Source organism: Erythrolamprus reginae, chromosome 2, assembly GCF_031021105.1.
Source record: "Erythrolamprus reginae isolate rEryReg1 chromosome 2, rEryReg1.hap1, whole genome shotgun sequence".
NCBI lineage: Eukaryota > Metazoa > Chordata > Lepidosauria > Squamata > Dipsadidae > Erythrolamprus > Erythrolamprus reginae.
The window spans coordinates 262,493,065-262,514,824 of record NC_091951.1 but is presented as its reverse complement, the minus strand read 5'-3'; the positions used below and the strand labels follow the sequence as shown (position 1 = coordinate 262,514,824).

The following is a 21,760-nucleotide window of genomic DNA, read 5'->3' as shown; positions in this document are numbered from 1 at the left end:
TCTTCACTATACAATTCTTTATAGTATTCTAATGCAATTTCTTTCTTTTTTTTTAACTGGTAATGTGTTATTTCTTTTTTATCTGTTAATTGTTGGATTAATTTCTTCTCTCTTTCTTTCCTCAATTTATACGATAGCCATCTGCCAGGTTTATTTGCGTGCTCAAATTGATTTTGTTTTACTTCTCTTAGTTTCTTAGTTACTTCTTCTATCTCTATTAATTCTAGTTTGTGTTTTATCAGCATAATTTGTTGCCTTATATTAGGGTTTCCTGGGTCTTTTTGGGATTCTTTTTCTAATTTCCTAATTTAAATATCCACTCTTTTTGATTTTGTCTTTTTTCCTTGTTTTTTCTTGATTTATAGGCTATTGTTAAGCCTCTTTGATAGGCTTTTGCTGTATCCCATAAATTCTGGAGGGAGGTATCTGGATTGTTATTTTCTTTTAAAAATAATTTCATTTCTCTTCCAATCCAATCTATATATTCTTGTTCTTTTAATAATTGTAGATCTAATCTCCAACTCCTATTTTTTTTCTCCTCCTCATTCCATATAATTTTTATTGGGTTATGATCAGCCCAATCGTTTTTATCAATTTGAATTCGTTTTATTAAGTTTCCTATCTTATTATTAACCCACGCCATATCAATCCTAGACCAACTTTGGTGCGCATTGGAGTAGAATGTATATTCTTTTTTATTTTGGTTCCTTGTTCTCCAACAATCCCTCAGGTTTAATTCTTCACACATCTGATCAAACGTTTTTGGCAGTACTTTTCTTTTTTATATCGATTTTTATTAGCACTTTTGTAATCCTTAATGGGATCAATAATACCGTTAAAGTCACCTATCATGCAAATGTCTTCTACTTCTAATTCAATCAGTTTCTGGTGCAAGTTATAGAAGAATTTTTTTAAATTTTTATTTGGTGCATAAATTACTACTAATGATACAAATACATTAACAATTTTAACTGTCATGATTAAAGTTCTTCCCTTTTTATCTGCATATATTTTCCTTGGATCTAATTCTTTTTTAACGTAAACTGCAATCCCTCTTTTTTTGTTATGTGATAAGGACGTAAATACTTTCCCAATTTTCTCATTTTCTAATTGCTTTTCATTTTTTTGTGGAATGTGTACTTCCTGTAGACAAACAATGTCTAAATTTTGTTTTTGTAATTTATTGAATATACTATTTCTTTTCATAAATGAGTTTAAGCCATTTACATTAATTGAGATTAATTTAATTTCTGTTCCCATCCCCCTTTAATTCCTTATTTGTCTTCTGTTTGTCCTGTTTTCTTTCTGTGCTCTTGTCAATATTCTTTCTTCCTCCTGTACTATATCTTTAGAAGTTCCTTCTTTCCTGCTATCTGATTCTACCTGGGGTTCTTCTATCTCTTTTTGACTTCCTGTTTCCACCCTCTCTTCCGCTATTAATTCATCATAAAATTCTTGTGCCATTAGTTCGTTATTTACTTTTATTTTTTTCCTCTTCCATGTGATAAGCATCCCCTCCGGAATTAACCATCTGAAGGTAATTTTACTTTGATTTAACAAATCTGCCAACGGTCGGTATCCCCTTCGATTGTCCCTTAATTTTTTTGGGATTTGCTTAAGAACTCTGATTTCCTTCCCATTATGAATTATTGCTTCGTCTTTTGTAATTTTCAATATTTCATTTCTAATCTCCTTTTTTACACATCTCACGTGTACTTCCCTAGGAAGCTTATGTTTTCGGGCGTAGTTAGTTAATCTGCACTTCTATTCTACTAGTTTTTTCTCATCATTCCTATCATCCTTTTCCTCCCACTTAGGACTGTATGACTGTAACTTGTTGCTTGTATCCTAAGATTTTTATTAATATTGATTGTTTCTCCATTGCTTATTTGACCCATATGACAATCATTAAGTGTTGTACCACATGAATACATGAAATAGTATAAGGGCAGACTAGATGAACCATGAGGTCTTTTTCTGCCGTCAGTCTTCTATGTTTCTATGATTCTTGACAAATGTATCTTTTTCTTTTATGTACGCTGAGAGCATATGCACCAAGACAAATTCCTTGTGTGTCCAATCACACATGGCCAATAAAATTCTATTCTATTCATAGAAACATAGAAGTCTGATGGCAGAAAAAGACCTCATGGTCCATCTAGTCTGCCCTTATACTATTTTCTGTATTTTATCTTAGGATGGATATATGTTTATCCCAGGCATGTCTAAATTCAGTTACTGTGGATTTATCTACCATGTCTGCTGGAAGTTTGTTCCAAGGATCTACTACTCTTTCAGTAAAATAATATTTTCTCATGTTGCTTTTGATCTTTCCCCTAACTAACTTCAGATTGTGTCCCCTTGTTCTTGTGTTCACTTTCCTATTAAAAACACTTCCCTCCTGGACCTTATTTAACCCTTTAACATATTTAAATGTTTCGATCATGTCCCCCCTTTTCCTTCTGCCCTCCAGACTATACAGATTGAGTTCATTAAGTCTTTCCTGATACGTTTTATGCTTAAGACCTTCCACCATTCTTGTAGCCCGTCTTTGGACCCGTTCAATTTTGTCAATATCTTTTTGTAGGTGATGTCTCCAGAACTGAACACAGTATTCCAAATGTGGTCTCACCAGCACTCTATATAGCGGGATCATAATCTCACTCTTCCTGCTTGTTATACCTCTAGCTATGCAGCCAAGCATCCTACTTGCTTTTCCTACCGCTTGACTGCACTGTTCACCCATTTTGAGACTGTCTGAAATCACTACCCCTAAATCCTTTTCTTCTGAAGTTTTTGCTAACTTAGAACTGCCAATACAATACCCAGATTGAGGATTCCTTTTCCCCAAGTGCATTATTTTACATTTGGAAACATTAAACTGCAGTTTCCATTGCTTTGACCATTTATCTAGTAAAGCTAAATCATTTACCATATTACAGACGCCTCCAGGAATATCAACCCTATTGCACACTTTAGAGTCATCGTCAAATAGGCAAACCTTCCCTACCAAACCTTCCCCTATAATGGTTTTACATTTCTCTATATTTGTTTAATGATATTGGATAACTCCCAAATATTCTGGGAATTGACAATTGTTCAATCTATGCTATAATTTTGGATAAAAATTTCAGTCACAGAGCTACAGTTCTTAGAGCTTCCATGAGTATTGTGTTCATTTTAGATTTTTGTGTGTCAGGGCTGTCAAACTCAAGGCCAGATCCGGCCCATGGGATGCTTAGATCTGACCCATGAAGCCGCCCTGGAAATGGCAAAGGACTGGCCCACAGTGCCTCTGCCAGTGAAAACGGAGCTCGGGATGGCCAGGTGTGGCCCTCCTAGGCTCTGTTTTTGTCTGTGATGGCCTATTGCAGCCCTCTGACAGCAAGGAGCTCTGTTTTAGTGACAGTCCAGCTGTCTATGCCCATCCTGGCCATTTCCCCCGAGGCAAGCCTCTCCCCGTTGTCCCAAGGTCAAAATACAATCCTGATGCGGCCCTCAATGAAATCGAGTTTGACATCCCTGTGTAAGTGATTGTATATGAGTCATTTGGATCATATTTTGAATATATGTGAGAAGTAGTAGTGGTAAGAAAAAAAGTCTGTTTTTTTAATCTGATTTCCCAACCCTCCTGTGTGTTCTGTACATTTTCTCTCTTAGTCTCACCAAGTCTATTTTACTCTATCCTAGTTCCCCTTTCTTGCCACAAATATATTGCTATATTTTCCAAGAATGCAACACTAGATTCAAAGTTTCAATGTGCTTAAAAGGGAAAAAGGGGTAAATTATTTTCTAGATTCTGAACTCTTCCCTTGAGTCGGTCTCTTTAACCTAGGGGTAGAAAACTATAAAATATCAACTTCATGTAGAACCCTTGAGCTAATTTCAGAACCTTTTCACAATTAAGCTATTTGCTCTTTTTATATTTTGTGTTTTCTTTCTGATTCCTGTGAGGTGCCCAGAGTGGCTTGTATAACGTTTGTATAACGTTTAAAATAAATAAAGCAGTTCAGATATTTTATTTTAAAAAATCAGTCCCCTTCCTGTCGGTAATTCCTAGGTAATTATAATAGAATAGAATAGAATAGAATTTTTATTGGCCAAGTGTGATTGGACACTGGTGCATTAGTATTCGTAGTGTCTTGGTGAATTAGTAGGTAAGAAAGAGTCACAGAAAAAGAAATGCTAAAGACAACCATTGACTCCTTCTTTTGTATACAGATAGTCCTTGAATTACAATGATTTGTTTAAAGTTACAACGGTACTGAAAAATGTGACTTATAATTGTTTTTCACAGTTATGACCATTGCAGCATCTTCATGACCATGTGATCAAAATTCAGATGCTTGGCAACTGGTTCATATTTATGAATGTTACTGTGCTCCAAGTGTTGTACATACTCTTGATCAGTTGGAGGATGATCAAGATATTGAGGATTCAGATAGTGCTTATGAAGTAGTGGGGGGCCCAGGGTAGTAGAACAGGTGGGAGGTTAGCCACAGGATGGAGCTATGGGGGAGAATCAGATGCGCACTGGGTTAACCCTAAATTCAGAAGGATTCAGAAACGTAGAGAGCAAAGGTCTGGAAGAAGATATTAAGGAGAGGAATGGGTTAAATATTGTGGTGAGGTATTTGGCACGTCAGGGGGCTAGTGGAGAAGAAAGGTAGAGTTTCAACGTTGCTGAAAAGAAATATGGAGGTGTTTTCGCCACGCTAAAGTAAGTCAAGTATTTTGTATTGTATTTAGTCAGTGCTGCTGTCTTTCTTAAAGCTATGTAGTTAGGAAATAAATCTTATCTAAGTGAAGCAGGAAAAGGAATGTGAGAAATGCGGCTAAGAGAGAGGTAACGGACCGAGTGATGTCTGGAATGTGTTGAAAATACAGGAGAGTAGAGAAATAAACGGAGTTGCTTTATTCATGAAATGATGCATTGAATGTGAGTTATTTGTAATTACTAAATTTCTACTAGAAACCAGAACACCCCTTTTGCGACCTTCTCACAAGTGAAGTCAATGGGGAAGTCAGATTCACTCAACAACCGGGTTACTAATTTACCAGTTGCAGTGATTCAACTTAACTGTGGCAAGAAAGATCGTAAAATGGGGCGAAACCCAACTAACAAAGACATTTTGGGTTCAGTTGTGATCGTAAATTGAGGACTACCAGTACTTGCTTGCTTTGCCAGCTCAGTGTTGACTTATGATCAGAGGTGGGCTGCTAAGGTGGAACGATGATGTGTGCTCGCCCCAGTGGCTCTGAGTGCTGGCAGAGTTCAGCGCAATTACGCTACTGCCCCTGGGCAGATAGCAAAATCGCCCATGGACACGCAGGGGGCGCCTGTGGTGATTTCGCTACCTGCCCAGGTGCAGTAGCAAAATTGCGCTGGACTCTGCCAGCACTCAGAGTCACGAGGGCGAGCGCACATTGCGGATGCCGCAAAGTCCCTGTGGGAAACAGGGTCTTCAGAGGGACTTAGGGCAACCCAGACGCGTGGGGTCACTCACGAATTCGAATCCTAGAAAGAAAACTTGGACACATTTCTCTCTGGGTGAAATGACACAGTTTTGGGCCTCGCACTTCCTTTTATTGGGGGGGGATATGCAAATTGGGTAAGGTTATACGTATATGTCAAGTGGTATACAAACATCCAATAACATGACTCTAAGATATGACACAACTTCCGAGTCCTTCCTATCTACATATGGCACGTAACTAGTTTCTACTGAACAAATGTCTCTCATGGCCAATTTCCTGGGACCTTTGTTGTGAATATGGTTATCTCCTGTTTACCACAAAGCAAGGTCTTTTATTGCTGCTTTAGTCAGGTGTGCCCCAGGAAATGTAAACATGCATCCTTTTATCACAGTTCTCATCCTGCTGGCACATTCTTGTTATTCAAGGGGGGGGGGGGGCTGCCATGAACCGCTTTATGGCCAGTCACTTCCTCAAGCAGAGTTCACCAGAAATGCAGACTTGTCCTTATGTGGTTTTTACGTTCAGTCCTGTTCTGGCTAATTGAATAAAAGTGTATAAGACAGTTATGTTAGAAGTCCAGGTATTAAATCCTATCCTAACATGATATGGCAGCCACAGCACATCATCTTTCCATCTTAGCAGCCCACCTCTGCTTATGGTTCTCCAGTAGGGAAACTCAATGGGAAATGCAATCGTAGCTTTAAGGGAATCAGCATAGGCATGTGAGTAACATTTCCTGTTTCTGAAAAGACTTGTTTTAATGAAAAGTAGCATACTTGCAATGTTAGCCACACAATCGCATAAACAGTTTTCTCGAAAGCATACATTTCTGAATAAATATTTTGTAGTGCAGTATATATACATTGTTTCTGTTTCAAATACTGATTGATTTGCTGTTTACTAAAAACCTGAATGGGCTTGTTTCTCTCATGAAAAACTAGGTATTGGTACAAGTGTCTATTTAGGGTTTTGTGGGTGGGTGGGGTTCTCACAGATCTCTGACAGTAATTTGGAAAGTTTTTAATTTCCGTAAAAAGCAGCGCAAGTGGAAAAAGATTGTGTTTCTGTATTTTATTTCCCTAAAGTTAACTTTATCCAGAGTTTTTTTATCTATTACATTCTTGTTTTGTAACTATTAGATTGTTAGCTTTTGTTTACTTTCAGTTTGACTAAATATTCACATCTGTTTGCAGTTCATATGCTTGACAGACCAGGAATCTACGATTGCAAGTCTATGGGAGCACTTTCTTTGTCTATACAACAATTTTGATTTTTCCCACTGGAAAAGCCTAGTAAACAACAAAAGAAAGAGGGGCAAAAAACTCATTGTTACCATTTCCATTTTATCAATCCCACTATTTACTCCTAGAAAAGTTCTATCATGGAAGAATGCAAATTTCAAGCTTAAAAATAAAGGTAGCAAGATTTTTCAACCTTAGACAGTCTACCGTTGACCTCACCCCATTCCTAAGTGATCTGTAAGGGGCGTGCATAAGTTCACTAGCGTTCCTATCGTCCCAGCCCTAATGTTCCCTTTTATTTTTATTCATTTCATGTATTTGAATTATGTATATAGTTATATGCATTATCTAATATGAGATTGACAAAATACATTAATTAAAATTAAAAGGCCTGAAGGAACGTTGTCCATGGAGTCACGATTTATTTATTTATTTATTAATTAGATTTGTATGCCGCCCCCTCCCCGTAGACTCGGGGCGGCTCACAACATATAATAAAACAATTCACAACAAATCTAATAAATTAAAAAAATTTAAAAACCCCATTATTAAACCAGACATACACACAGACATACCATACATAAATTGTATAGGCCCGGGGGAGGGGGGAATGCCTCAATTCCCCCATGCCTGACGGCAGAGGTGAGTGACTTATGATCATTTTGCACACCTACAACTATTGCAGCATATTCGTAGTGACATGATCAAAATGTCCCAGGGTCATGTGATGGTCTTTGGCAACCTTCTGACAAGCAAAGCCAACGGGCAAGCCAGGTTCACTTCAAAACTGTGTCACTAGATTAGATTAGATTAGATTTATTGGATTTATATGCTGCCTCTCTCCGCAGACTCAGGTCGGCTCACAACAATGGTAAAGAACAATACATAGTAACAAATCTAATATTTAAAAATCTAGGTTACAGTTTTAGATTAAAAAGTCCAAAAAAAGGAAACCCCAATATATAAAAAACAACACACAATCGAATCATACACAAAAACTACATGGGCAAGGGGGAGATGTTTTAATTCCCCCATGCCTGACGGCAGAAGTGGGCTTTAAGAAGTTTACGAAAGGCAAGGAGGGTGGGGGCAGTTCTAATCTCCAGGGGGAGCTGGTTTCAGAGAGTCGGGGCCGCCACAGAGAAGGCTCTTCCCCTGGGACCCGCCACACGACATTGTTTAGTCGACGGGACCCGGAGAAGGCCAACTCTGTGGAACCTAATCGGTCGCTGGGATTCGATGGTTCAGGACACGACTTCACAACTAACAATAACAAAACATAGGTTTTAATTCTGTAGAGAATTATGTATCCCCAAAAATAATGTATTCTTTCTCTTTGTTTAGTCCCATTCACTTGTTCACCTTAACCACAGCCTTTTGATAGTACAATACATGATTCCTGCAGATGTTCTGGAATTCAATCCTTTCTGCTTAGTAGCTTGTCTTTGCACTGGTTGTGTTAGTGAGGGGAACTATTGGAAGGAACCCTTTGTATCTTTCCCTGCTGCAATATATAAATGTTGCAAGAGAAAAAGATTTGCAAAGGTCAACGTGCAGTTTCTGCCATTTTTTGTTGGACAGTCCAGTCTCAACAAGGTTCTGAATCCTGATGCTATCAAGCAGGAGGTCTTGGCTGTTTCTTTAAATTTCCATTAAGGTCTCTGATATCACAGATGAGTTTGGGAATTTGTAGCTGTTGGGGGGGGGGGGTTTCCCCCCCCCAGGAAGGAGTTTTGTGTTATTTTTACTCTCCTACAGATCCGACATTCAACCCCAAGATGAGAAAAAGCTAAGAGTTATCTTTGTCTTCGTTCTCCTTCCTTCCCTCACCCCAAATCAGCAGGCGGTTCTATCCTTTTAGTCAGACACACTTAACAGAGTACGTACTATTTTATGGGATTGTTCTATTACATTCTTCTTTAGGATGTCTCCCCTGCTTTTGAAAAAGGGAGAATAAAGCTCTGTTCTATGGTGGAGAGAAAGCTTTTTCTATTTTTTTCCCAACCTTGCTTTGTTTGTCACCTGGATTTGGGAACTGGAAGAATAACCCACCTTAGAGCATTTGTTTCATTTTTAGAAAAATAAGAGCAGTATTTAACTTAACCATTCACAATTTCCCTTCCTCCAAATGTTTGCAGTTCTTATTTGTGCAAGTGAGCAGCAAATTTTTTTTGATTCTATAGGCATTTATGGTTTTTTTGTCTTCATATGCAGAATATTATTCAATTTACTATTGATTTATTTTAACTAACTTGAATTGGTTTTGAATTAGTTATGTTGCACTTAATATATTTTAATATCCTGTTGGCTGTATTGAAGTTATTTTATAAGACAGATTTATATTTTACAATCAATAAACATATTTTTTAAAAGTTTTCCTGTATGCAGTACAAAATTACAGAAACCATTGCACTAATTCATTTATACAAAGACTTACTGTATAAGGTAATTAAGGTGCTTATATATTCTATAACTACAGTTATCCTTCATTTATCGCGGGTGTTACGTTCCAGGACCACCCACGATAAAGGAAGTAGGGACGCTATATTTATTTAAGGATTTATACACTATTTTAAGTGTACACTTTATAAACCCTCCCCCACACTTGTATGCTACATAAACATTTCCCATTCCCTTAATAACCATTCCCACACTGTTCTGTGCATGTATTGTACCTTTACACTTACTGTAAAATGTTTTGAATTCCTAAACCTATGCTCCACATGAAATGGCCAAGTGTAGGAGCAGACTCAGAGATGGGGAAGCTGCACACAGACGAAAAGTAAACAACGCACTATTGTACTGAGCCAATCAGGCTCTGGGATACAAAGCAGCACTCTCTGGTTGGTTACTTCTCCATCAATCAACCAATTGTGTGTTGTTTACAATCTCATATAGGCAAGTAGCGTCTCAGATGGAATTTTGCAAAAAACCTGCAAAGTAGCAAAAATCCATGATATATTTTTTCCATTAATATTTTATAAAAACCCGTGATGCACCAAGTGTGTGAAAGGTGAACCACGAAGTGGCAAGGCTTCACTGTATATTTGCATTATTTTACTTTACTGTTTTATAGTAACTTAACTTAAAATAAAAACTTATTCTTTTTAAACTTTAGATTAATCAACAACCCCTCTTGTTTTTGCTTATCCTTTAAATATAGTATTGTTAATCTGCACTGTAAGTCTGCAGCTATTGGTTCTATTGCAATTGTCTTCCAGAACTTGGAATCGGCTTTAAGAGAAGCAAGGGGGCAAGTGGAAGTCCTGCACAACAGATGTGATGACCTGGCATCTCAGCTGGGAGTTAAGCAGACTGAATTGACACAAAAAGATTTGGATGTGGCCAGAGCTAAGTACGTTGGATATAGTAAATAAAATAGGATGATGTTATATTGATTGGATTTGCAGTACGGTGGTACAGTACCTCTACTTACGAACTTAATTTGTTCCGTGACCAGGTTCTTAAGTAGAAATGTTTGTAAGAAGAAACAATTTTTCCCATAGGAATCAATATAAAAGCAAATAAGGTGTGTGATTGGGGAAACCACAGGGAGGGAGGCCCTGTTTCCTCCCAGGAGATTCCTAGAGAGGCCGCACAGAGGCTTCTTCCTGCCTTGTCCGGTTACAGTTTCAGAGGCTCGGGCTTGTAAGTGGAAAATTGTTCTTGAGAAGAGGCAAACAAATCTTGAACACCCAGTTCTTATCTAGAAAAGTTTGTAAGTAGCAGTGTTTGTAGGTAGAGGCACCACTGTACTTTATCCAAACGTTTTAGAAGTAGTCCTGGACTGCCCCCCACACTTTTATGCTACACAAACCTTTCCCATTCCCTTAATAACCATTCACACACTGTTCTGTGCACTGATCTGTTTGAAAAACATAAAAAAGAATAGGAGGGATCATCATTGCTCCAAATCATCTCACATTTTAATATAATTTTATTCATTAAATATGCCACCCAACTCACTGTTGAGAAAATTTAAATAAGTCTAAGACATACAACCTACACTTACTGCATTTTTCGGAGTATAAGCCACACCTTAGTTTTGGGGGAGGAAAATAAGGAAAAAATCTGTCTACCAGGTATTTATCTGGCTAGCGTCCTTTGTTCAGCTTCAGCACATTATTTTATTATGGTTGGGGCTTAAAAAAACTTTATTTGAAGAGAGTGACAATACCTCTCCCGCTTGAAAGAGCTTGCAAGTGGGTAAGAGCTGAGCACATCGTTTGCACCTGGTTAGGGCTGGAAAGAAACATATTCGGACCAATTAGAGCAATGAAAAAAAGCCTGCAAAAACTTAAGGCTGAAAAAAACATTCTTCACAGTGAGTAACAATGAAAGAGTTTGCAAACCAATAAGAGCCTGAAAGATTGTTAGCATCTAGTTAGGGCTGAAAAAAAGCTTAGGAAAAAGCTACATTCAGAGTATAAGACGCATCCAGTTTTCAGCCTCTTTTAGGGGGGAAAAAGGTGCATCTTATACTCCCAAAAATACAGCATTTAAAATGATATATATATATTAATTGTAATGCAACTTACAGGGTCCGTGAAAAAGTAGTAGTTTAGCATCTTTCTAAACTAATGAATGAAATTATGATTAATATAGCATTTTTAGACAATTGAGAGAATAACAGATTGCCATAAAAGAAATAAAATAATTCACAAGGCTATTATTTGAGATCACCATGCTATTTCTTTTGTTCAACTTTGTTGTTTCTTGCTTGCTTTGCACAGGAAAGAATTGCAGGAGCTGCAGAATCTCTACAAACAAAGCACCGAACATGCAGCACAGCAGGCAGAGCTGATCCAGCAGCTTCAGGCTCTCAACACAGACACACAAAAAGTACTGAGAACTCAGGAGGATGCTCACACAGCTGAAACGATATCATACCAAAAAGTATGGCTCTTCCCGCTTTAATAATATATGTATTTTCTTCTGCCTCTATCTGATCTAAGAATCTAAATTTTTACTATAGGTGCAAATGCACTTTCAACCACGAGTAATGGTGTACAACCATAATAGAGTCTGAAATTTCTGTTGGTAAGTAAGGCAGCTGTTCAGTGAGCTTTGTGCTATTTTACAACCTTTTTTTGCCACAGTTGTTAAGCGAATCCGTGATGGTGTTAAGCGATTTATGTGGTTGTTAAGTGAATCTGGCTTTTCCCATTAACTTTGTTTGTCAGAAGCCAGTTGGGAAGGTTACAAATGGTGATCACATGACCACATAACAATGCAAGTGTCATAAATCCATGCCAAATTCCTAGTATCCCTCTGCAAGTTGATCACACAATGATAGAGATTCTGCAATGATTATGAATGTGAAAAACGGTGATAAGCCACTTTTGTAACTTCAACCAAATGGTTTGTAAGTCAAGGACTATCTGTATAACTCTTTGGAGGGATGTATGTGGAATCATCGTAACAATACTATTCCAGGTGTTCTTGTTTTTTTGCAGCTGAAGAAAGCCAATTTAGAGCAATATTACTTTTTTCAGATATGAAACATAGTTGTTCTGTCGGGCTCTCTGGTAGACTTCTCCCGAAAATTCACAGGTACAAATTTCAGACACACACGTTTGAAAATTCAAAACAATGTTCTTTATAATGAAAAGTCACTTAAACTAAGCCCTCTTTTGGTATAGCAAAGAGCATTCGTCTCCAAACAAACTGGTAATTTGTACAAGTTCCTTATCAGTTCTGTGATACTTAGCTTGCAGCTGTGAGGCAAATTCACAGTCCTTCTCCTTTCACAAAGTGAAACACACTTTGCTCTGGTTTAGTTTCAAAGCGGGGAAAAATCAGCACACAAAAGGTCAAAGTCAGCAAAGCAGGCACGAAACACAAAGATCAGATAATCCTCCTCAATGGCCAAACCCACAGGCTGCTCTTTATAGCAGCCTCACTAATTACCACAGCCCCACCCAACCACAGGTGGCCTCATTTTCTTTGATAATAATCTCTCAGTTGTTGTTGCCTATGCATTGCTCTCCGCATGCGTGGCTGTATTATTAACTCTTGTTCTGAATCCAAGGAAGAACTAGATAATTGATCTCCTTCTGAGCTGTCTGCCACACTCTCCTCCTCCCTGTCACTCATGTCTTCTTGGTCAGAGGAGCCTTCATCAGTAGATTCCACCGGGGGCAAAACAGGCCTGCAGCATGTGGATGTCTCCCCCACATCCACAGTCCTTGGGGCAGGAGCTGGGCCAGAGCTAACCACAACACATAGTACAGTGTCATTGTGCTGTACAAGTTTATAGTCTTACCCTGTGACATAAAGTACCTGGTATTTCTTCGATTAATACATAGGAGTGTGCAGTGCGACTATTATGACCATTCTAATTTTATCCTGAACAGTGTTCTTTAAAATAATGAGACTTTCCTACTCTGTTACAAAACTAAGGTGACTATTTTGATTTACTATACTATTTTACTGTATTACACAACACTGTTTGAGAGTGGTCCGTTTAATGTACTTCTGTTGCAATTAGAAGAAATCTAGGAAATGTAATTTCAAACATGAAAGAATTGCCTAAATGGGAAACTGCTTTCAATGAGTTAGCTCCCATGTAGATTTGTTTGTAGCCCACTGAAATAACTTTCTTTTATGAAATTTTCAATCATCCCGATGAATAAATATCTAGAAGCGAAGACCTCAGTGAAAGGAAGTCTTGTATTTTAAAACAAAACTTCTAAACTGTAAATTTCTGAGTACTATGATAAGATAGTCTAGAGACTGAGAAATTCACCTTGTCTTATTATCCTTGGTATTGATTTAAGACTTACCACCTTGAGTCTTAGGTGAGGACAAATCTATTGAGTCTCATTAAAAAGAACACACTGCAGGAGCACTTTGTCTGCTTGGGACTAGTAAAATTGTTGGTATATATTTTTAGAAAATATTTCTTTTTCTGGTAGAAGTACTGTAAATACTATATAAAATAGATGTCAAGGAGTATTTTTGAATGTAGAATATTTGCTTTGACTAAGGGGGAAGTTGTGGAGTATGAACTCCAACTAGATATTAGTGTTGAAATGGTAGTCTATATAAATTATCCTTGATGTGACTTCCAAACATTGCTGAAATTTCCAACAACACATCTATTGCAGCTATATATAGATGAGATTTAAAAACATCACAAAAAATAAGATTATTTTATTAATATCATGATTAATGTATTCTTGGACTATCCAATAATCTCTTTATGACCTATAAAGCCCTTCATGGCACAGGACCAGAATATCTCTGGGACCGCCTTCTGCCGCACGAATCCCAGTGACCGGTTCAGTCCCACAGAGTTGGCCTTCTCCGGGTCCCGTCGACTAAACAATGTCGTCTGGCGGGACCCAGGGGAAGAGCCTTCTCTGTGGCGGCTCCGACCATCTGGAACCAGTTCCCCACTGGGAACCAGTTCCCCTCCTTGCCTTTCGCAAACTCCTTAAAACCCACCTCTGCCGTCAGGCATGGGGGAACTGAAACATCTCCCCCTTGCCCATGTTGTTCTGGTGTTAGATTGATTGTGTGCTTGTTTTTTAATATTCTGGGGTTGTTTTTTATGAATTTTTTTTAGCTTAACATTGTAATTGGAGTGGTGGGTATTGGATTTGTTATTATGTATTGTTTTTACTTTGTTGTGAGCCGCTCCGAGTTTGCGGAGAGGGGCGGCATATAAATCCAATAAATCTAATCTAATCTAATCTAAATCTCATACATGATATTTCCCCTCCAAATTCCCAGAATTCCCAACTAGTAGCTGTAATTTTTTTCCAAGGGCATGGGGTGAGGTATCATCAATACGCCGATGATACCCAGTTATACATCTCCACCCCATGTCCAGCCAACGAAGCAGTGGAAGTGATGGGCCGGTGCCTGGAGGATGTTAGGGCCTGGATGAGTGTCAACAAGCTCAAACTCAACCCAGACAAGACGGAGTGGCTGTGGATCTTACCTCCCAAGGACAACTCCATCTGTCCATCCATTACCCTGGAGGGAGAATCACTGGCCCCCTCAGAGAAGGTTCGCAACTTGGGCGTCCTCCTCGATCCACAGCTGACATTAGAGAAACATCTTTCAGCTGTGGCGAGGGGGACGTTTGCCCAGGTTCGCCTTGTGCACCAGTTGCGACCCTACTTGGACCGGGAGTCACTGCTCACAGTCACTCATGCCCTCATCACCTCGAGGCTTGACTACTGTAACGCTCTCTACATGGGGCTACCTTTGAAAAATGTTCGGAAACTTCAGATCGTGCAGAATGCAGCTGCGAGAGCAATCATGGGCTTTCCCAAATATGCCCATGTTACACCAACACTCTGCAGTCTGCATTGGTTGCCGATCAGTTTCCGGTCACAATTCAAAGTGTTGGTTATAAAGCCCTTCATGGCACCGGACCAGATTACCTCAGGGACCGCCTTCTGCTGCATGAATCCCAGCGACCAGTTAGATCCCACAGAGTGGATCTTCTCCGGGTCCCGTCAACTAAGCAATGTCGCCTGGCGGGACCCAGGGGAAGAGCCTTCTCTGTGGCGGCCCCAGCCCTCTGGAACCAACTCCCCCCAGAGATTAGAACGGCCCCCACCCTCCTTGCCTTTCGTAAACAACTTAAAACCCACCTCTGCCACCAGGCATGGGGGAATTGAGATCCTCTTTCCCCCAGGCCTTTACAATTCTATGCATTGTATGTATGTATGTATGTTTGGTTTTTATATTAATTGATTTTTAATCATCAATACCAAATTACTATTGTACACTGTTTTATTGTCGCTGTTAGCTGCCCCGAGTCTCTGGAAAGGGGCGGCATACAAATCCAATAAATAAATAAAATAAATAAATTATACATACATGCATCACTTTATTTTGCTTTAGTGAAAATTACATTCAGAATGCAGGGAAGGACTAAGAAATAGTAAGCTAAGAAAATGAAAGGCATGACAGGGAAAAGGGAGGAAGAGGAGGAGGAAAAAATAGTAACACAGAAGTAATTACTTTACACTGAGTACGTTATACTAGTTACAAGTTTCTATCTCTTCCTTTTTCCAAACAAACTTAACTTTCAGCTCATACATATACTGTCTTTTATTGTTTAAACATTCCCATTTTTTCCCCAAATTCCATCAACATCATATAACTGACTTTTTCAGTCTTATCTTTCCTCTCAGCATATTTGAGAGTCAGTTTGGTGTAGCTGTTCAGGCAGGGCTGTCAAACTCATGGTCCATAGACTGGATGCATCACATGCTGGCCACGCCCATGCCCAGTATAGCGAAGGTGAAAAAAGTCCCAATATGTCACGTGATGCTGCCATGATACTGTGAGTTTGATACCCCTGGGTAAAGATATTGATGTATAAGCCAGGAGAGTGTGAGTTTTAATCCCGCTTTAAGCGTGAAAGCCAGTGGGTGATTTTGGGGCAGTCATTTGCTCTCAGCTAAACTCGCCTCAGCTGAGAGAGAGTTGTATAGAAAATAGAAAAAAGGAGTATTGATGTTTACCATATTGACTTGTATAAAGGGCAGGATAAAAATCTTTACAACTCCTTCCACATATTCATGCTTTTTAAATATATACATTTGTTTTGTAATTCTGTACTAATTCATTTTCCATGTATGGGTAAGCCACCTTAGTATATTTGTTTTCTGCTTTTTGTTCAATGTTGTATTCAGTGTTATTCATTGTTCATTCATTCTTTCTTAATCCTCCCCTTCATTTGTTTACCACATGGACCTCTGAAGTCATTAATTTCCATTGCTTGTAATCTGTATGTTTTTTCAGAAATATTTCATTCTTGTTTCCGAATAACAGTGGGCAAGAAATATAGACTTATACAGCCACATTTGTCCTCTTTCAACAAGATTTCATTTTTCACAACAGGCCACCTACTACTTACTAACCTTCTACCATTTCTTAATTTATATGTTTATACAGTGGTACCTCTATCTAAGAACACCTCTACTTAAGAACTTTTCTAGATAAGAACCGGGTGTTCAAGATTTTTTTGCCTCTTCTCAAGAACCATTTTCTACTTAAGAACCCGAGCATTGAAAAATTCCCAGGAAATTTGAGAGAGTGGCACGAAGGCCCAGCCAGTTTCCTGCCATTCCCCCTTTAATCTTGGCCATCTTGGGCTTTTCTTGACTGCCAGAAGAGCCTTTTGCTCCCTTTGCTCTGGGCAGCCCAGAGCAAACAGAGGATTTTCCTTTCTCTGGGTGCTTGAAGAGGGAATAAACCACTTCGCTGTGGTGACTCCCTCGCACTACCTCCCATACACCTGGTGCGAGGTTGCTTCCCAGAGCGTCTGGGTGTGGAGAGGCAAAAGGGAGCACGTCGCCCCGGCTGGATCAATTCAGCTTCAGCCAAACCAAGGAGTCACCACAGCGAAGGAAAGGCGCCAGCTACAAAGTGAGCAAGCAAGAGGAGAGGGGAGCCCTTCAGCATGGGAAGGAAGAGGAAGCAGATAGCAGCAGCAGCAGGCGCCTTTTGGTAAAAGGAGCGGGAGGTTCCCCCCTGTTGCCCACCTGGGTTTCTCTCTCTGGCGCACTGTATGGGAGTCAGCCTCATATGCTCCTCCCTGCCGCCTCAGACTCCCTCTTTGTTTTATTTTGAGCCTTCAAGTTTTGGATTTCTTTGATTCCCCTCACCTCACCTTCTTCTTTCGGCAGCGACTGTCCTCCTTCTTCCTCCTCCTCCCACCCAAATTCCAAGCTTTTATTTCTTTCCTAATGGGTTTGCACTCATTATTTGCTTTTACATTGATTCCTATGGGAAAAATTGCTTCTACTTACAAACTTTTCTATTTAAGAACCTGGTCATGGAATGAATTAAGTTCTTAAGTAGGGGTACCACTGTATGTCCTAAAATTTATCTAATCAGTAAGCATTTAACAAAGATATACACATTCATTTGCTTATTATACTTATTTGCCAACTCCTTTACTTCATTGTTCCACCCACCATTATTTTTCATGCTTCCATTAGCATAACTGTACACAGTTCTTTTCCCGTTGTTTCAGGCAAGTTCTCCATCAATTTTCCTTGAATCCATTTTCCATTCATTCTATTTAGAAAGTATTTTATTTTCTAATTCTATAGTTTTATCCTATTGAACTATGTCTTGTTGAAATATATCTTAGAATGAAACTGTATAGAACTGACAACAACAACAACAAAAAAAATTACAGTATTTTTGGAGTATAAGACGCACCAGAGTATAAGACGTACCTTAGTTTTTGGGGAGGAAAATAAGGAAAAGAATCTGCTTACCAGATATTCATCTGGCTAACATCCTTAGTCTGGTCAGCTTCAGGACATTATTTTATCCCCTGGTTAGGGCTTTAAAAAAACCTTATTCAAAGAGAGTAACAATGAAAGAGCTTGCAAGCTAGTAAACATCGTTAGCACCTGGATAGGGCTGGAAGGAAACATTTGGAGCAAGTTAAAGCAATGGCAAGTTAGGGCTTGGAAAACATTTTTTTTTAAGAGTATCACCTAGCACCTAGTTAGACACACCTGAATTTTCAGCCTCTCTTAGGAAAGGAAAATGTGCATCTTGTACTCTGAAAAATACGGTACATATTTATTTATATTTATGCCTTTTCTCTTTCTGTATATTCTCTCCCAATACACCTGAATGTTATTGCAAAATAGACTACCGTACTTAAATAATGTGCTAGTGCATTTAGTTTAATAGATGTCTGCCACATGACTTAAAGTGCTGAGTAATATCTGCTGTCAAAGTAAATATATCATTGTACATGCATGCTGATAGGCTTGATTTTATTTGATGTACAGTGGAACCCCGACATAAGAGCTGCTCTACTTAAGAGCAACTCGAGATAAGAGCTGGGAGGGGAGAGATATTTTTGTTCTACTTACAAGCCCAAATTCGAGATACAAGCGCCAAGGAGCTGTCTCCTGAAGCCAAACGCTAACTTCCGCGTTCGGCTTCAGGAGACAGCTGCGAAGCGGCGCGCGTGTTTTAAAAGGTTGCAGCCGGCCTGGGGGGCTCGGGGGGGTGCTTGCAGCTTTCTTTCTTGCTCTTTTTCTTTCTCTCTCTTACCTTCCCTTCCTCTATTTCTTCTTTTCTTTCTCCTTCCCACCTTCTTCCCTCCCTCCCTCCCTTCACTCATTCCTCTCTTACTCTCCCCTTTCATAAGTTTCCTTGCTTCCTTCCTCTGTTCCTGTCCCTTCCCCCTTTCTTTCTTGCTTTCTTTCTTGCTCTTTTTCTTTCTCTCTTTTACCTTCCCTTCCTCTATTTCTTCTTTTCTTTCTCCTTCCCACCTTCTTCCCTCCCTCCCTCCCTTCACTCATTCCTCTCTTACTCTCCCCTTTCATAAGTTTCCTTGCTTCCTTCCTCTGTTCCTGTCCCTTCCCTCTTTCCTTCCTTCCTTCCCACCCTCCGTCCATTCATTCACCCATTCCTCTCTTGATCGCTTAAAGCCGGTCCCTGGTGCAAAAAGGGTTGGGGACCTCTGTCCTACAGGATTGGGTGGCAGAGAAGTTGAACATATGTAAATTTAAAAGTTTAAGAAAGTTTACAAGTTAAGTGAAAGAAACTTCATTATTCATTTATATGTACATGTACATTTCTTCATTAAAAACATATCTTTCTGCATAATTTAGACTAACTTTGTGAGTTTTTTGAGGGCTGGAACCAATTAAAATTATTTACATTAATTCCTATGGGGAAAAGTCGTTCGAGATAAGAGCTGCTCGACTTAAGAGCCCAGGTCCGGAACGAATTAAACTCGTATCTCGAGGTACCACTGTATTTGATTTAGAAACTGCATATAAGAGATATACGGTAGTTGTCTTCAAATACTCTATTTTTGGTTAAGGGAATTTGAAGTTTGTTAACTATTTTTAGTGGTTTAGAAGATGAAGACTGTCATATTGTAATAGCATGTCTCTTGTTTATAATAACACATTTTCATAAAATGTATCTATTTATTTTAATTAGCTTTATAATGAATTGACAATATGTTTTGAAAAACTCAAAGCAAGTGAAGTTCAACTCCGACAAAATCAAGTTCCTCTCCAAGATAAATTATTTGAAAAAGAACAACATATCAGTCAACTGGAAAAGCAACTCCATGAGGCCTTCTGTTCTGCATCTTCATTACCCTACCAGACTTATCCAGAACCAATAAAGGGGGTAAGAGAAAATTTGCATTTTAAAAGAAAGGTTTAAAATGATCTTATGAGCTTAAAATAATAGCTTATAGAAATTCCTACGTATTGCTATAACAGTGATGCAAAACCTTGTAATATTCTTGTAATATTACTTATTATTTATTTATTTATTCATTCATTCATTTATTTATTTATTTATTTATTTATGGGATTTGTATGCCGCCCCTCTCCGCAGACTCGGGGCGGCTAACAACAGTAATAAAACAGCCTAGAATAATAATCCAATATTAAAACAGTTAAAAACCCATTATTATAAAAACCAAACATACATACAGACATACCATGCATAAAATTGTAAAGGCCTAGGGGGAAAGAGTATCTCAATTCCCCCATGCCTGGCGGCAGAGGCGGGTTTTAAGCAGCTTACGAAAGGCAAGGAGGGTGGGGGCAATTCTAATCTCTGGGGGGAGTTGGTTCCAGAGGGCCTGGGCTGCCACAGAGAAGGCTCTTCCCCTGGGTCCCGCCTTGCATTAATTAATGTCTGAAACACCTACTATTCATCCAAGGTGTTTGGGCAGAAATAGCAGTAATAAGACAAACAATATTCCATCCTGACTTAAAATAACTCACACTTTACTAGCCCAAATACCGGTATACTTCCCTTTTCCTTTAGAACATTTATTTAATCAGATGATAAATATAAAATTATTGTTTAAAATCTATTCAGTTAAGAGACTTAAGATTTCTTGGTGGTTATAACAATTTACCAAATGTGCTTAAAGATTCAAAGGATTTGAAAGTGGCAGTCTGTACTAGCATTCCTTTTTCCCCCTTATTTTAGATAATCTAAAAGATAGTTGAAAGCAATTTCAGCTAAGCTATATAAGAACAGTTTTTGGTTTCCTAGCCTCAAGCTTCATTAATTATATTCTTTTGCAAATAAGTTTTCCCCTCCTTCTGGCCTACTATAAAAGTACCAAAAATAAGCATATATATATCCCTCTATGTTAGTGATGTAGGCACTCACACATGGGGAAGGCGAAAACAGCTTCCCCTGCCCCCTGGAGGTCCTCTGGAGGCTGGAACAGCCTGTTTCCCAACTTCTGGTGGGCCCAGTAGGCTCGCGTTTCACCCTCCCAAGTCTCCAAAGGCTTCCCTGGAGCCGAGGAGGGTAAAGATGCCCTCCCCATCCCTCAGGAGGCTTTCTGGAAGCCAAAAATGCCCTCCCAGAGCCTCTATGTGAGCCAAGCTAGGGCAATGGCTTGTGTGTCGGCAGATATGGCTCCTCGTGCCACTTGCTCTATATCCATCACTGCTCTATGTGGTTAAATAGAGATAGCGTGCCATCACTGCTCTATATGGTTAAATAGAGGCTATCCCATGCCTTTACATGCCTATCTTGTGTTAACCTTTGATACCTACATAGTTAAGAGAAGGCTTAATGTTATACTCATTAGCATCTTTCCATCCATCAGACTGGCTGTTTGTGGTCTGCTGGCTTTTCTTAGGTAGGCATTTTTCTTTTATTTCCTGTCATTTTCAACTACAATGCCAGCATTCTAAATTGATTAGAATCATTCTCCCAGTACTTCCTTCACTACCACTCTTCTTCAGGAAGTACTCAATGAATTATACATTTAATTTCATATATATAATACATACTCAGAAAAAAAGCATATAATCCATCTGGTCCCCCCCCCCCCCTCTCTCTGTGTATACACACTTGCAAAGAACTGATAAAGAAATAAAGGAAAACTAGTATAGATTCATTTTGCGTTTTTTAGCTCTTGTCAACCCTTCTAGGATTCCCCTTTATTTTTTTATCAGTTCTTTGCAAATTTGGAAAATATGGGTTGGTGTCAGGATGGCCCCTGGATTGGGGTTGAAAGGCAAAAGGGAGCAGTGAGCTCCCTCCCA

At 39.0% G+C, this 21,760-nt stretch overlaps 1 protein-coding gene across 2 annotated transcripts in view; it reads left to right on the top strand.

Annotated features, from left to right (window-relative positions):
• Positions 1-21,760, top strand: part of CNTLN (centlein) — a 243,510-nt gene that overhangs the window by 69,025 nt on the left and 152,725 nt on the right. For both annotated transcript variants that reach the window (XM_070742532.1, XM_070742531.1), the window contains exons 6-8: positions 9,941-10,074; positions 11,453-11,615; positions 19,671-19,865. In XM_070742532.1, the coding sequence (XP_070598633.1) occupies positions 9,941-10,074; positions 11,453-11,615; positions 19,671-19,865 (492 nt within the window). The remainder of the gene's footprint in view (positions 1-9,940; positions 10,075-11,452; positions 11,616-19,670; positions 19,866-21,760) is intronic.